The 16,704-nt window shown below is 39.6% G+C and overlaps 1 protein-coding gene across 2 annotated transcripts in view; it reads left to right on the top strand.

Moving 5' to 3' along the window:
* Positions 1 to 3,703, top strand: part of Zfc3h1 (zinc finger C3H1-type containing) — a 55,621-nt gene extending 51,918 nt beyond the window's left edge. For both annotated transcript variants that reach the window (XM_004845034.4, XM_087192428.1), the window contains 5 exons: positions 138 to 238; positions 1,630 to 1,731; positions 2,338 to 2,377; positions 2,637 to 2,699; positions 2,825 to 3,703. In XM_004845034.4, the coding sequence (XP_004845091.1) occupies positions 138 to 238; positions 1,630 to 1,731; positions 2,338 to 2,377; positions 2,637 to 2,699; positions 2,825 to 2,962 (444 nt within the window). In that variant the 3' untranslated portion in view covers positions 2,963 to 3,703. The remainder of the gene's footprint in view (positions 1 to 137; positions 239 to 1,629; positions 1,732 to 2,337; positions 2,378 to 2,636; positions 2,700 to 2,824) is intronic.
* Positions 3,704 to 16,704: the final 13,001 nt, after the last annotated feature.

Here is a 16,704-nt window from a genome sequence, read left to right as displayed (position 1 = left end):
CTATAATAGCATCAGACATTATTATAGCTTATACATTCATATCTTACAAAACCGTTTTGGTTTCCTCACTAAAACACATGGGTAATTGAATTTCACATTTTGGTTGCATTCATTTTTCCCCCCCTCAACCTTTACAGGTTATTTTCTTTTATTTGAGCTGTGTTCCAAAGACCCAGCATTCCAAAACCTTGGAACGGTTTTGCTCAATTATGCCTACTAATTCTGGACTTGCACTGAGGTAAGAAAAAAATGAAATTCTATTGATCCTCCTCCTCTCAACTCAATAATATAGGCTCTTCATATAAAATTATTCTTAAAAACTTAATAAAACAGTCTGTGCTTCCACTATTTTCTCACAGATTACACTACTTTAATTTCAAAGATGTTAAGCCAAGTGAGCTATTTATACAAAATCCATTGTAAAAATCTGGTCACTTCAGAAAACTGCAGGTTATGAGGCAGCAAATGATTCAAATAAAGTTTATCTGTGTTCCACAAGCACACATATATTTCTTAGATTTTTGTATTTTCATAGGTCAAATATTAGCATGTATTGGAATCTCCTAGGATGCTTATTTAAAATGTAGATTCCTAAATTTGAGCTCTCCAACCACATTTGAGAAGCACTGAGCTAGGGATTTTCCTGCATTCAATTAGAATAAAGTGATTTCTAAGCATTTCTTTGTGGTTCTCTGCTTTGATAGAGTAAACCTATTTTCACCTTCAAGAACTGTGTTTTTTAATTGAAATAGGTACATTAACACACCAGTCCTTTGTTTTTTGCTTGTATACTCATTCCCACTGCAATCATAAGTTATATCTTATAATTGTTTGTTTTATGATTTGTAAGATACTTAAAATATTTATCAGATATTCCTTTGTATCTTAAAGTAGTTACATCTCACTTAGCATGTTTATGGGAAAAATAGTATGGGTTTGAAAAAAAGCTAACACCTAAAGTTGTGACAAAAATAATCTTAGTGTTTTATAATTAAATTTCTTAGTAAACATTCCTTTAGAAGCTAATTACTAAAATAAAATTAGGTAGCATCATTATCTTTGATAAAATGTGAAATAGAAAGGGTAGTTTTATTTAAACTAGTTTCTAATGTGATAAGCATTGTAGAATATAGATAGTTTGTTCGTTTTGTTGATAAATCCTACTCTTGTGTTTTGATACTTCTTCCTTTGTGGTTATCCTTGTTCTTTTTTTCCCCCAGAATAGAAAATCTTGTAATTAGTTACTATCTTTACATTTTAGTTTTAGAAACACTAAGTTCAGCATAAAATATTCTGGTATTCTAAAAATGTGAGGAGATTGCATTACTGTGTCAGGTCATTACTTCCAAAACATTTGAGATAGAGTTGAGTGTTATTTGCAAAGAATGCTATTATGTTTTGTAGAAATAGATGGGCCTTAGTTTGTTAAAGATGTGCACAGATCTTGACTGGACCTCTTAAAAATGTACACATACCTGTAATAGGATAATTCTCATAAGAGGCATTCTATAAATGTTTGCTAAATAGCCTTGATAGAATTTAACTGAGTGAACATTATACCGCAGAGAGCACATTTGGGGTTTCCTACACTTGAAATGCTTTGTTCATTTTCCTGAATGTACTTTACAGGCTACTTCAACATGAATGGGAAGAAAGCAATGTTCAGATTCTGAAACTTCAAGCCAAGATGTTTACATATAATATCCCAACATGCCTGGCCACCTGGAAAATGTAATGCAACAATCATGTACCTGTTTTTGTAGCTATTGCTTTTATTTATAAAGTTTGTTCCAGACAGGTAAATCTGAAATGACACCTATTTTTCCCACCCTGGACAGATCTAATTTTGACTTGTTTTTGACACTTGGCTGTAGTTTAATGCCAAGACTGCTCATGAATGATTGTCTGTAAAAGCAAAAAAAGGATAGACTTAATTTCCCTTGAAGGCATTTAGATAATAATACTGTTATCAGACAAATGAACCTGTTATAGATTATCTTAAGACCATGATTTTAAAAGTATGGGCTTTCCCCCCATTTATAATCTTGATTTCGTCTTTATTTTAAAGGTATTAGTGCTAGGAATTTTTCATGAGTGATTCTGAGTGGGTCTTCTCCCTCCCCACAAACACTGGTCTTTATTCTTGTAAAGTTGATAAAAATTGTTGAATTTTTCTTTTCACTGTAGGTTACCCTCCTTGGAAGTTTAGCCTGTTACTTTCAGGAAGTTTTATACTCAGATTCCCACAGTCAATATTCTCCCAGTGGTTGTGTTTCATTTTGTTCAAAGATATATAAATTTTTCTTTTCCTTCTCTATATTCCTTTTTCCCCCTTAGAGCCATTGCTGCTGAGATTGTTCTAAAGGGACAAAGAGAGGTAAGCCATAATTGAATACCAGATGGATCACCCCCCCCCCCCCTTTTAGCTACTCTGTTCCTTTTGTTGACTTCTCAGTTTAAAAGGACTAAAGCATAGAACTTAACATTTCAAGAACTCTAAATGTTTGGAAGTTCCAAAATTCAACTCAGCCATTTTGTCTGGAATGTTAGTATATTGTGAAGTACAATTCTTTAAATAGGATTTATGAAGGTTCATTATAGTTTCTGATGGAATTGTGTGTGTATCTATCTTGTAGGTCCACCGTTTATATCAGAGAGCCTTACAGAAGTTACCTCTTTGTGCATCACTATGGAAAGATGTAATGCTTTTTATCTTTTATTCTATGTTGTTTTCCTATAATTTTCTGCATGTGCCATATCCATTGATGTGGTAATGCTCAAACTCTAGCTGTGTCTTACTTCTGTGCTTCCCTATCTTTTACAGCAACTCTTGTTTGAAGCATCAGAAGGAGGTAAAACTGATAACCTGAGAAAACTAGTTTCCAAGTGCCAAGAGATTGGAGTCAGCCTAAATGAGCTCTTAAATTTAAACAGTAACAATACAGAAAGCAAGAATCACTGAACACTGGGTGCAGTCAGTTCTAAGTCCTTATAATAATTGCCAAAATTATTTGAATGATTCTTCAAGATTAGGCTGATCCCTGGCTAAGGTCTGTGTAAAGCAGACAAGCATTATTGATTATATCAAGTCCCCTACAATATTCTATCCTCAAAACCGGAAGCAATGAACATGATCATCTTCAATTGGATAAATGAACTTCCTGTTGGGCCTGCTTCTGGGCCCTGCCAGATTCTCATAACATCATGTACGTAAGTATAGTTTCTCAAAGTGACTGACATTTATTTTAATTTTACTTTATTTTTGTTTTTGTTTTTTACTTTCTCCCTTTATGTTGTGCTATTCCTGATTCACTTGACACTCTCTGATGCCTGAGAGATTCTTGTTTGGGATTTAATTTCTAGGGCTGTGTTTACAGTAAAAAAGCAGGCAGTCCCTTTTAGTTCTTACTTTTTAAAAATCTTTTGAGATTCTTCATTTCAGGATTTAAAACCTAAGCAGTCCATCTTAAGGAAAGTGTAACTGCCATGGCCTCAAGTCTGCTAGTTGCACTTGAATGTTCTAACAGGGTTGTTTATCACCCTTTCTACGTTCTGGAATCCTTGCTGAGACTGTTTAACTTGAAGATTAAAGAAACTATTGCAAATGCCAGTGCATCAGAACCTAAGAGTGGTCAAATATTATGTGCAATTTTTTTTGTAAAGAAATTTTAATTTATAATAAAGTTTAACAGTTTAAAGAACAGTTAATATTTGAACTGCTTTGTATTGAAATACTACTTTGTAGTATTAACATTGTTTATATACACAATATTTTTAATATAAGTAACTTTTTAAAAAATGTTGCTGTCTTTTATTCACTTTTCACACTCTGCTGGGAAAGGGTTGAAGTTGGAGGTACAGATATTCACCAGATCCATACCCACTACATTTCTATTAAAAAAAAAATCTATGAGCGTTTTTTTTCTGTGACCTTTTTTTATTAGTGAGAAGATGATGGGTCCTGTTCTGAAGAGCGTGAACAAATAAGTTTGCACTACCATCCAGCTCTTCGTCCTCAAAATGAGTGTTTAGAAAGTGTCTTTCCACTGTAGTTTGAATAGTGACTTGCTCTTCTGCTAAATATCAGTGTGACCAAATATAAAGGACTTTTTGTTTTATTCGGTCTATATTGAGTTGGTTGCACCTCAGCAGAAAAATCATTAATGACACACACTGTTAAAAATCGGATCTTAACAGCAGTCTGATTGTTGGACGCAGAACAGCAACCCCACAAAATAATGAGCAAACTTGTACATCTTACATTTGTATGATGTGTATTCAAAGTAAAATCATATTTTGAGCTCTGCTATGTTCCTAAGAGACAATATATGTTTCACTAGTAAGAGCTATTTGGAGGAGTCAAGAATAGACCTCATTTCTAGTATCTTCATTTTAACCAAAGGAAAGCTGGAGGCATATGGGTTTAAAATAAAAGAAATTAAGATGGAGGATAGTAATCCCAAAGGAGTGTTCCTCCATTTTTTTATGCATTTAAATATTTAACCTTGAAAAGTTTTCCCTTCCTTTGATTATTTGAAAACTATTGTTAGGTGCTTAGCAAAAATATTTCCAGTCTGTTTTTCTTACATTCATTTCCCCCCCAGTACCGGGAATCGAACTTAGGGCCTTGCACTTGCCAGGCAGGGATGGTGCCACCGAGCTACATCCCCAGCCCGGTTTTCTTAGAGTTTAATGGTTGTAACAGAAATTTCTTGGTAGTTTTTAAGACACAGGGCTAAGTTTTGAGCTTCTGTTGCCCTAATAATTCCATCAGCCAGAAACATTGTACTTTTTTTTTTAAGAGTCCTCTGAATTTGTGTATGCAGAGCTTCACTTAGACTGTGCATGCGGCTTGAGAAGCTATCTATACAGGCTGTCACTATAACAAATCCAGTTTGCCATTCACATGTCATGCAGCATCATGCAGGAATAAGCTCTGATTTGTTAGGGTTTTTTGTTTGTTTTGGCACCTTTTGGGTTTTGGGGGTTTTTTTGTTTGTTTTTTGTGGGGCCAGGGATCAAACTCGGGTCCTTGTGCTTGTGAGCCAGGCAATGGAGCCACTGAGCTAAATCCCCAGCCCTTTTGGGTTTTTTGATACAGGTCTCAGGTGTAGTTCAGGGTGACCTTGAACTCATACGTAGCCTAGGCTGGTCCAAACTCAAGGTAATCCTCCTGCCTCAACCTCCTAAATGCTGGAATGAAGGGGTGCCCCACCATGTCTGGTTTTGCTCTGTTCCTTTTTGATCTCCTGTCATTGCTACTTAAAAACCATGAAGGTATCTTACAAAGATTATGTTGCCTTAAAAATAGCCTCTTATGTCACCCTTTTTTCTGTCATTTTACAAACTCACTTCATTTTCCATGTAACTAGCAAACAGTGCTTAAAAGTGAGGTATGTCACTGTCATCTTCTCATTGTTTTACTTCATTTTTTTTTTGGTACCAGGGATCAAACTCGGGACTTTGCGCTTGCAAGGCAGGCGGCAGAACCACTGAGTTAAATCCCCGGCCCATTTTACTTGTCTTTTAATTAACTACTTTCAGTACATAATACTTAAAAATGTTAAACAATTTTAGGTAAAAATTGATGTAATTATTGTAATATAAAAATAATTAACATACCATGTGACTAGAACCTCTGGGGAGAAAGAGGCTGCAGTGAGAGAAGACTAGTCATTAAAAACTAATCCCTTGCACCCCTACACCTCCACTTGGGGAAAAAGACATACAAAAGAGGCACTTTGGGCTGTGAGGTTTTATCTCCGGTAAAGGAAATGCAGTAGATTACAGTGTATTTTTTTATGTGTTTTTCTTCATTTTAGAGAACAATCTAATATTTCTATTTGCCTTTTAACGGAAAGTGGACCTTGTAACATTGTTGTCATAGGATTATCTAAGGCGGTTTGCTTTCAATTAAAGGGCATATAAACCTACATCATAAAGTAAGCAAGAATCTCCAGGTGCAACATCTAAGAGTTAAAGGCACTAAGCAGACAAGCCAAAGGTGATTAAGACTAACAACAAATATAGAGGGACTTTATTGGAGATTGTAGTTCAAATATTTATTTTCTAGGGTTGTTGAAAAAGTAGGGACATGTGGCTAGAGTAAGTCTGCTTACATATTTGTGTGTTAACATTATCGAGAGAATGGAGAAATACAATTTTAGTGATCTTTCATGTTTGGGATTACACCTGCATTGTATCATTTTCCCTCAATACAAATTAACAGTAATTATTATTTGGAACAAGAGCTGTTCAAGGAAAGTTAGACTTCTAAGGAACATTTCTAATACTTTTGGTTTTTTGAGGGGGCCTTTTTTTGTTGTTGTTCTTCATGATTGAGTAGCTTTCCAAGCTACAATGTTTCTACTGTATATGGTAGAACTGAATTGAAGATTTTCTTTTCTTTTTTATTTTAGGGTTCTGTTTCATGTCACCCAATGTCCCCTTTCTGGGAGTTCTTCAGTTTTAGGTTTCACTTGAAACCTTTCACTTAGGTGTCGAGACACCTAATCGCTACTCTTGTAGAACTCCTCCATAATAGTCAATACAGTACTTTTTGAGCACTACTTGACTGGGGTCTTTACATGTGAAAAGATTTTTCAACTTTTTCTAACATCTTTGAGGTACGTAATGGGTACCTATATCCATCTTCTACTTCACTTGCCCTTTTATAAACTGAAAGCTTCAAAACTGTAAGGTCATCTATGGATTTACAGTATCCTTTGGTTGACCAAGTAAATTAAGTTTTGTAAATGTTCTTGCCTAGTGAAGTAAATGTTATAAAAGAATGATAGCAAACAGCCTAAAGGAGCTGAGTGATATGAACTAGTTATATGTTTACATTAGTGGAAACAATCAGGGCATCTGCTGCCAAGGCCAAAACACACACTCAACTTAGCACATCAGACAGTCATATTTACGAGACTGCCAATGAATAGATTTGGCATTTCAAGCTGGTTGAAACAGAGATACAGAGAAATAGCTTCAGGAAATGGAGGAGTGAACCAATGTGATTAATGAAAAGATTATCTAAAGACCTGGTACTAGATGTAGTTCTACCATTAGCTAGCTATGTAATCATGATGGGCTTTTTCATTGCTTCTTGTCTCTTTCCGCCTTCGCATCTATAAATTGTGCTCTTACCCCAGAGGTATTAAGTGATCATAGCAATTATCTTTAAAAAATAAGTAGTGTAAAGAATTTGGGATCATTTTCCAACATGGGCAGAGATGTTACAAAATAAGTTTACTTCCTATGGACATAATTCCACTATTGTCATTCAATGATGCTACCAGTCTTCAAGCATGAGTTAGTTGCTGTCTCTGTGAAAGTCAATGGTAGAACACTTTGCCTAGCATGTACATGCCCCTGGGATTAATCACCAGCATCGCAAAAAAGTACCATGTAAATTGAACTGCCTGTTTCTGACAGTACTCTTCAAAATAGCAAAGCAATCAATTAAAACATGGTTTTGGGGCTGGGCATTTAGCTCATTGGTGTTGCTGCCTGCCTTGCAAGCCCAAGGTCCTGAGTTCGATCCCTGGTACCACCCCCCCCCCCAAACATGGTTTTGGTTTTTAAGTCAAGGAACCAATATGAAAATCCTCTCCTTGTTTTCAGTTCTGAGAATTAGTGTCATAGCCAGACTCCTTTGTGGTGCAATAGAGGGTGAAGATAACCATTCAGTACTAAGAGCCAATCATCTAATCCATTTTCCACACTATTGGAGTTGCTTCTGAAGGGCATGGCAGTATTGACCAATTTTAGTTTACTTACTTTTGCAGGCAGAAGTCATAAAATTACCTCATTAGACAAGAGTTGCATAAAGTTTATATTGAAGATAACCCCCTGAAAATACTTTTAAGAATACAGAATTGCCTTTAAAAAACAACTATGACTTTACTTTCATTATAATTAAGACACCTGGCTGGAAGATAGGAAAATCGCACAATACAGAGTAAAAGATGATTTGTAGTATTCACTTCTAGTGATTAATGTGGCTCTATTAAAAGCAATGTGATGTAGTTGGGGTAGTGGGTGTGAATCAAAATAACCAAGAATAAATCCAGAGTTCCGAAATTTATTCTGAAGGTGCCTTCTGTATTAGGACGGGGAAAAAAATAATAGTGGCTTAAAATTTTCTCATTAAAAGTCCAAATCGAGACCAGGGCTGATATGTGGCCCTCTGAGACAGAGATGCACATATATGACTTCTCCAGTCCCATTCCTTTTATTCACATTCTATTTAGCAGATGAAAAATGAGGGGAAGCACTACAAATTCTTAAACACCTTTCTCAGAAGCTGAGCATACCATATGTACTTGTGTCCTATTGTTTAGAACATAACACCTGGCCACTGCAACACAAGGCTTATTTTAGTTGCTTTGTAAACAACCAAAATTCAAGTATGAAAGAAAACATTGGGGAATAACTAAATATCTGCTCTATAACTATCAAGCAGACTATGGAATGTAGTGAACTTGAATCAACTGTAGCTTGTTCTGAGCTAAAAGAAAAAAAACTAGGGCCAGGGATTTAGCTCAGTGGCGCTGTGCCTGCCTTGCAAGTGAAAGGTCCCAAATTCAATCCCCAGTGGTGGTGGTGGTGAGGGATTAGTGAACCATTAAAGTCCCTTTCATGCTGTAAGTCTCCATAATTCTTTATTTTGGAAAAGGAAAGGTGAAAGTGCATTTCCTAGACTTAGCTGGTCAGTGGAGTTTCAGGAATAGATATTCAGTAATAACTGAGCTGGGGATGTGGCTCAGTGGCGCTGTGCCTGCCCAGCAAGTGCAAAGTCCTGAGTTTGATTCCCGGTATCATGGGGAAAAAATTAGAACTAAAACTGTTGAGGCTTTACTCAGATACTTATTCTAACACTTAAATTTTTAAAACCACCCTTATAATACTCCCATTTTACAGATGTAAGTTTGAGTTACAGGAAGTAATCAAGTTACAAAGGCAGTAAATGACAGAGATAGTAAATGACAAACCTAGGAAGTTGACTACTGAATTCTTAGGCTCTAAGTTGGTAACTTAAAACTTACTGAGTGAAGTTGCTGCACTGAGAAGCAATCCTGAGACCTTTGACAGAATTATCAAGAGGCTGTTAGCCCGCTAGTAGAATTTGAGCCTCAGACCATGGTAGCTGCTTCAACACAGCACTGTTAAAGAGCACTAGGGGTGATGCCCAAGAAGAAGGTACAAAAGAGAAGCAAAAAGAGACAGGTTAACCTGGAAACAGGTTAACTTGATGCAGCTAAGTATTTGTGGATGTATGCCTGAAGAATGTAATATCTCTGATTAGGTCATTTGATCACTAAGGACAGAAAATGGACTAAGTTCTCATAGTGACATAACTAAGTGATTGAAGTAATAACTTTCTAAGCCAGGCATGGCAGCACATCCTAGCACTCAGCAGGCCAGCCTAAACTGCATAGCAAGTTCAAGGCCATCCCGTACTACAGAATGAGACCTTGTCTCAAAACCAAAATCTTACTGCTTAAGCTGAAAGTTGCATATTTAGGTATGTAACTTTTTTATGGTTTCTAAATTCTTACTTTAGGTTCACCTTGGATTACAAACTTTGCTATATGACCATGAGAAAGTTCACTTAACAGCTCTAAGCCAACATGTCTTCATTTGTAAAATGGGATTGATACTATTGCTTATCTCACTTGGAGTTGTGAGGATAAAAAACACAGGTAAAGGACTTGGACCAGTGCCTGGCTGGAACATTGTAAACAGCAGCATGAATTAACTAGCCATATGAGCTGGTGATTATAGAAAATCTAGAAGGAAAACTGGAAAATGTGGGTTAGGGTAGTATTTTGGTACAATGAAAGTTGATATAATGGTGGGGTCTAGTGACTTCATAACTAGACCTTAGATGGAGGAAGACCTGAAGAGCAAGTAGAGACAAGAAAGTGGATTAATCAAGTAAGATTTAGTTTGGACCTGTATTTGGCAGAAGAAAACTCTTAATAAAGCTTTGGAAACAAAATAGTGTTGATAGATGGATATGACGCTTGAAAAGAGAAGAAAAGAAAATACAGGTTTTTTCTCCTACTGGAGATTCTCCAAGCACAAGGAATTTGTTAAAAGAGAACATTACAGTGATGGAGACCTTTGCTCCTCAGTATGCTTCTGGATCTACAGCATGAGGGACACCTGGGAGCTTGTTAGAAATGAGCCTTAGGCCCTACCCCAGACCTACTGAATATTTTAATAAGATCTCCATCTAATTTTATACACAGTAAAATTTGGAAAGCACTTTTCTAGCCCAGAAGGAAATGTCTGGATTCCCATTGTTTAAAATACAAAAGAATGAAGAAATGTGGTCCCAATCACTAGGACATCTGTTTTAATGTTTGAAATACAGTAGCTACAAGTCACACTGTCTTTTTAGGCTTACTGTCTCATTGTAGCAAGCCCTCTGTTTCTACAGATTCCATGGATTCAGCCAGTAGTGGGTCTAAACTATTTTTAAAAAATACATCTGTACTGAATATGTACAGACTTTTTCTTGCCACTACTTTCTAAACAATACAGAATAACAACTTTATATAACATTTACATCATAGGAGATAATTTACTTATGTCACCCAGGGATGATTTTAAAGTGTATAGGAGACTGTGCATAGGCTATATGAAAACACACCATTTTAAAATAAGAGTTAAACATTCTTGGATATTGGTGTCCAAAGGGGTCCTAGGAACCAATCGCTTGTGGACACCGAGGAACAATTATATGAGATGTTTGCCTGCCAGGTTTGAAGAACACTAATCTTGGTCCTCACCAGTGTTCTTTCCTCAAAAATTGATCCTAAGGAATAATTATGACTTCAAGTTTTAAATATTTAAATGTTCTTGAAATTTAACTGATTCCTTGCTTATTCATGGAAGGGTTCTTTAAATTACCTTTTTTTAATGTAACAAATTACCCCAAAACTTAGCTATTTAAAGTGACAGACACTACATCACAGTTTCTGTGGTCAGGAATATGGGAGTGGTTTAGGATCTCTTAATGAAGTCATATCAAGCTGTTGGCTGGGGCTGTAGTCAGTCATCTGAGGCTTTACTAGGGCTGAGAAGCCTGCTCATGTAGTTGTTTGCAGTCCTTAGTTTCTCACCACATGGATATCCACATAGTCTGCTTGTGTGGCTTCTTGGCAGGGCATCTGACTTCCAGCAGATTGCAGCTGGTGTGTGTGTGTGTGTGTGTGTGTGTGTGCAAAAGTAGCCTGTAGTCTGTACAGAGAAGAGGCAGCTGAAATTTATGACTTGCACGTTGCACGACCCTGTTTAAACTGCTCCTAGGACTACTGAGGCAAATAAAAAATGAATTTTAGTCTTAATTGGATGGGGAGGATATGGGAGTATGGAAGCAAAGAACACTGTTCTAACCAAGCAAGTTGGAACTATAGAGATGCGCCACAGTCTGAGTCAGATTTGAGTCCATTTATTTGAAGCCAGCAGTTGAGGGGCTAGTGCCTGGAAAGAACTCTTGGCACAGAGAAGTGGTTTGATTTATCCTTTTAAACCATGCTTCTAGTAGGGGAGGGCCCAACGGGAGAGCAAGTGGAATTTTACAGAAGCAGAACCATGCCAGGTTAGTGGTGGGCAAGAGGAAGTTTCACACACTAGGTGAGCTACAAAACATCCTGCAACTGCAGCAAGTTTTCTGCCAAACAGTATATGGGATTTGGCACAAGTACAAAATGGTGGTGAGGCTCAAGATGGAGTTGGGTTGGCTATCACATTCCCAACTCCTCTAAGCATGATGTCAAAGGGTTGACTCAGAGCCTCTTGAGTGTACAAGGGATTATAGTAGGACCTCATATACATCAGTTTAACCAAGACTATGCACTGTTTTACAAAATTGATTATTCAATTAAGAATACAGGGGCCAATCAAGAGCCCGAGGAAAAGCAGGATGAGGGGACCAGCCAGTTCGGTGATGAGGGTAGTTACCCAAGGTCTCCATTTGAACAGGTTATGATACCATGAGTCTTTATTTTCCCTCTCCTTCTGATGTCTATCCTGATTTTCCTTGACCTTTTGAAGAGTATCTTGGATCACACCAGAATTGTTGGCATAGAAACACCATGCCTCCCCTAGAGCAGCACATAATCCCCCTTGTGACAAGAGCACTAGATCAAGTCCCCTTTGATTTTAGAGGACCATCTCAGCTAGTGACTCTTCTTGGGGGTGCAGAGTCTCAATGGTATACTGCAGGCTTCCTAGGTTAGTGTCCACCTGTTCTACTAAAGCTGAAAGTCCAAGTTCTCCTTTAGCCAGTGCAGCAGTTCCAAGTCCCACTGAACCAGCTACCCCCAACCCAACAAAATTGGAATGACCATGGGGGCTGCTCACTCTGTCTGTACCATAGTTCTGGGGGTGCTATGAAATCCCATCCCTGCTGTCCTCCTTATACATATACTTGGAGAACTCAGACCAGGATGCACCAGACCTCAGGTCTAGTATTTCTCTCAGGAGTTTTGACACATCTAGTGAGCCTCAAGGTACAAGCTACCCAAGTGCCAATAGGGGCTAAATAAACCTTTGAGGTTTCCAGAATTAAGGTTTGGCTACACACAGCATGGAAAGGGGACTTGTTCATATTATAGGCAGAAGTTGCCAGACAGCTTATGTTCCCCTAAACTCCATCAATTGCCAACAGGGGCTTTGTAGAGGTGCATGCTGAGGCAGTACTTAAGGTTTTGATTGGGTCCAAGGCCCCCACACTCACATAATAAGGAGGTTTTGCTTTTAGACAGAGCCAACAGTCCTGAGACAGTCCAGTTGAGTCAGGTTTAACATAGCCTGGATGGCTCCCAGCATGGAGAATAGGGAGGGAGGCAGCAAATGTGAGGGTCTGCTTTACTGGCAATTAAGGGTGAATGCTTCGAGGGAGGGATAACAGGGTAAGGCTCAAGCAAGGGGTCCCTTATTTTCATTTGGGGTCCTATTGGCTGTCTTGGTGCCCAGCTAAGCAACCAGGTCTGAAGTAAGGATTGGGGTCGGGGATTTAGCTCAGTGATTCTGCTGCCTGCCTTGAAAGCACAAGGTCTTGAGTTCAATCCCTGGTACCAAAAAAAAAAAAAAAAAAAAGTAAGGATTGTCCCAGGGTCATAAATATGCCCTCCAGGAATCTAGAAGTGGAAGCCCCAGTTCCATCCTCTGGCCCATTTAAGGTCCCAGGGTCATTGTATCATAATTGTGTGACTTGACATCCAAGTTTCCATACTATGTCATAGTGGCATTTGGTCCCTTGCCACATGAGGTGATCTTTACACAACCCCAACTAGGGCAATTGTAATCAGTTGGGGACCCACAACCCTGTTCGTACAGATTGAATCCTGGGCACATGTAAAAATCATGGCTTCCTAAGCCTGCAGTCTGAAAGTAGTGGGGACTGTGGGTCCTAGCCAACCTGCAGAGTTTGAGCCCGGGCAACTTAAGAGTTTGCTGGGGGCAAATGGTACTAAAAGTTACATTACCTAGGATTTTGTCCCAGTAAAAGGAGGTGAGGAGAAAAGAGTATAATGATCCTTGTTGAATTTCCCCAGAGCTTGGTTTTGTCAGCCCAAAGATAATAAGGACAAGCGTTGCAGTCATGAGCAGACTAGTCTTAGCTTTAGAGGGATCCCATTCAGCAGCGCACTGTTTTGCCCACTTGACCCGAGAATGGTGAACCCATGTCAAGATTCTGTCAACCTTGAGAGCTGAGGGTGTTGTGAGGATGACTGTGTAGGGTCCCTTCCAGACTGGAGTCAGTCCTTCACTCTGAAAAGCCTAGTTGAAGACTATCCCTGGACTGGAATGGGTGGCATAGCATAGAGCTGGGCAGGGGCTGAATAGCTCATACCTGGGAGTGAACAGTTTTCTGTACTTGTTGAAGAGACTAGAGGTACTTTAACAGGGACTGGTTAGAAAAGTCTTCTAGTACCTCACTTTTGACTTTGGAGAGCAGGGGAGAAGGTCTTCCAAACATATTTCATAATGAGTAAAACCTGCTTTCTAAGGGGTGCACCTTGCTCTAAGGACAGCCAAGGTTAGCAAGTTGATCCACTCTTCACCAGTTTCCAAAGTCAGTTTGCTCAGAGTAGATTTTAGGGTCTGATTCATCTGTTTCACTTGCCCCAAGCTTTGGGGTTGGTAGGCACAGTGGAGTTTCCAATGTATACCCAGTGCCCTACTGAGTTATAGAGGCTACAAAGGCAGGGGGCATTGTTAGATACAATGAACACTGGTAGTCCAAATCTGGGAATTAATTTCTGAAGAAGCTTCTTTGCCACTACAGTGGCAGTCACCTGCCTGGAAGCATAGACCTCTGCTCAACCTGAGAAGGTATTTATGAAAACCAGGAGATAGTGAGAGCCACCTGCTGGTGGTTTGATCTCTATTAAATCCACTTCCCAGTGTTCTCTAGGATTCCAACCCTGAAATCTGACCTTGAAGGGTACAGACAGGCCCTGGTGGGGATTTACTTGTACATAGGTTGGGCACCTAAGAGAGGCCTGGTGAGCTAGTTCCTGGAACTTTGAAAAGCAGTATCTTGGAGCTAGAAGCTTGGCCATCTTGGAGCCCCCCAGGTACATGACTGAATGCAACTGCTGGATGAGCTGTCATCCTCATGCCTAGGGGAGGTAGATGTGACCATCTGGACATTTCCACCAGCCTTGGGGATCTTTGTTTGCTTGCAGCCAGCTTGCTTCTTTGTCTTCCTCTATATTGTAAGTGGGGCTAGTTGGGAACAAAGGGGGAGGAGGACACACAGTAGGCAGGATGACTAAGGGTTCAGCTGGACTTAGGGCTGCCTCTCTGGTTGCACTATCTGCAAGTTGATTTCCCTTAGCCTCAGGTGTATTGTCCTTTTGGAGACCCTGAATATGAATGATGGCTACCTTCTTGGGATGCCATACCACCTGTAGGAGAGACAATATCTCTTCTTTGTTTTTGACAGTCTTTCCTGTGGCTGTCAGGAGCCCTCTCTCCTTGTAAATCCTTCCTTGGACATGTAGAGTAACAAAGGCATGTCTACTGTCAGTATATATATATATATATATATATATATATATATATATATATATATATATTTATTTATTTATTTATCTTCCTTTCCCCATCTTAAGGCCTGTGCCAAGGTGATCTGTTTTGCCTTTGGGGCTGAGGTCCCCTTGGGCAGAGGCTGGGCCCAAATGACTCGATCAACTGCAATCACTGCAGCCCCTATTCCTTGAACCCTGCTTAACACCATGCTGCTTCCATCTGTGAAGAGGGTGGCATCTGCCTCAGCTAAGGGGGTGTCTGTTAGGTCCAATTAGCCCCCCCGGGTCTGGTCCAGCACTTCCTCACAGTTGTGAATTGGGGTGTCAGGGTTATCTTCTGGCATCAGTGTAGCTGGACTGAGAACCCACCCTGCTGAGAAGACAATATGAGGCTGGTCAAGAAAGAGGGTTTGATACTGAGTGAGGCAGGCATTTGACATCCATTTATTGGTAGCCCCCCTGAGCAGAGTCTCTACTGAATGAGGGGGGGTTAGAAGTAAGTCCTGTCTGAGGTTCAACTTATCAGCCTCTTTGAATAATAAGGCTGTGGCAGCTATCACCTGGAGACATAAAGGCCATCCTGAGGCCACAGGATCTAATCTTTTAGAGAGATAGGCCACAGGGTACTTCCAGGGCCCCAAGGATTGCCAGAGCTCCCTTGGTGATTCCTCTTACCTCATGGATGAACAGATGAAAAATTGGCAAAATTGGGCAGTGCCAGGGCTAGGGCTGATACCAGAGCACTTTTAGATCCTGGAAGGCTTTGTCTTCATCTATTCTCCATTCTAGGGGTTGATTTCCTCCCATAGCATTCCATAGAATGGAGGGGCCAAGCTATCTCAGCAAACCTAGGTATGCATAGGTGACAGTATCCAGCTGCACCTAGGTATTCTGGTACTTGTTTTTTGGTAGTTGGTGTGGGTATCTGAAGGATGGCCCTTTTCCTGTCCTGGGACAAGGCTCTTCTTCCTTCTGAGATTTCACACCCCAGGTATGATAGCTACTTTAGGGGCACAGAGTTGTAGTTTCTTGGCAGAGACATGATAGCCCAAATCCTGTAGTAGGTGAAGAAGCTCTCACTTCCCCTGCAGGGATTCTCAATAGCTAGTAGCAGCTAATAACAAATCATCCACATATTGAAACAGGGTGAGGTTAGGTTGGTGGGATCAAAAACTCAATAAGTCCTTCAGGAGGTCCTCACCGAACAGGGTGGGTGCACTTCTGAATCCTTGAGGCACCCAGGTCCAGGTGAGCTGGCATGAGTTTCTGGAAACTGAGTCAGTTCACTTGAAGGCAAAGAAAAGTTGGCTAGCTGGGGCAAGTGGTACACTGAAAAAAGCATCCTTTAAATTAGCACAGAATACACTTGGTGCTTAGGGGACAGCAAACTCAGGAGGATGGATATATGGTTTGGCGAAGTAGGGTGCAGAGTTACCACTCACCAGTTAAATTCTCTCAAGTCCTGGACCAGTCTGTAATCTAATGTCCCCAGTTTCTGTATGGGCAGGAATGGGGTGTTTCATGGAGAATGACAGAGAGTTAATATCCCAAAGTACAGCAAGTTAGTAATGTGAGGGGCATGCCCTCTCTGGCTTTCTGAGAGATGGAGTATTGTCAAACTCACACAGGCAAGGTTGTTGACAAGAGCTTA

This window comes from Heterocephalus glaber, unplaced genomic scaffold (assembly GCF_053883595.1).
Source record: "Heterocephalus glaber isolate CG9 unplaced genomic scaffold, H.glaber_assembly_v1.0 deba00001571, whole genome shotgun sequence".
NCBI classification, from domain to species: domain Eukaryota; kingdom Metazoa; phylum Chordata; class Mammalia; order Rodentia; family Bathyergidae; genus Heterocephalus; species Heterocephalus glaber.
Note: the sequence above shows the minus strand (reverse complement) of the source record. Positions and strands in the feature narration are given on the sequence as shown.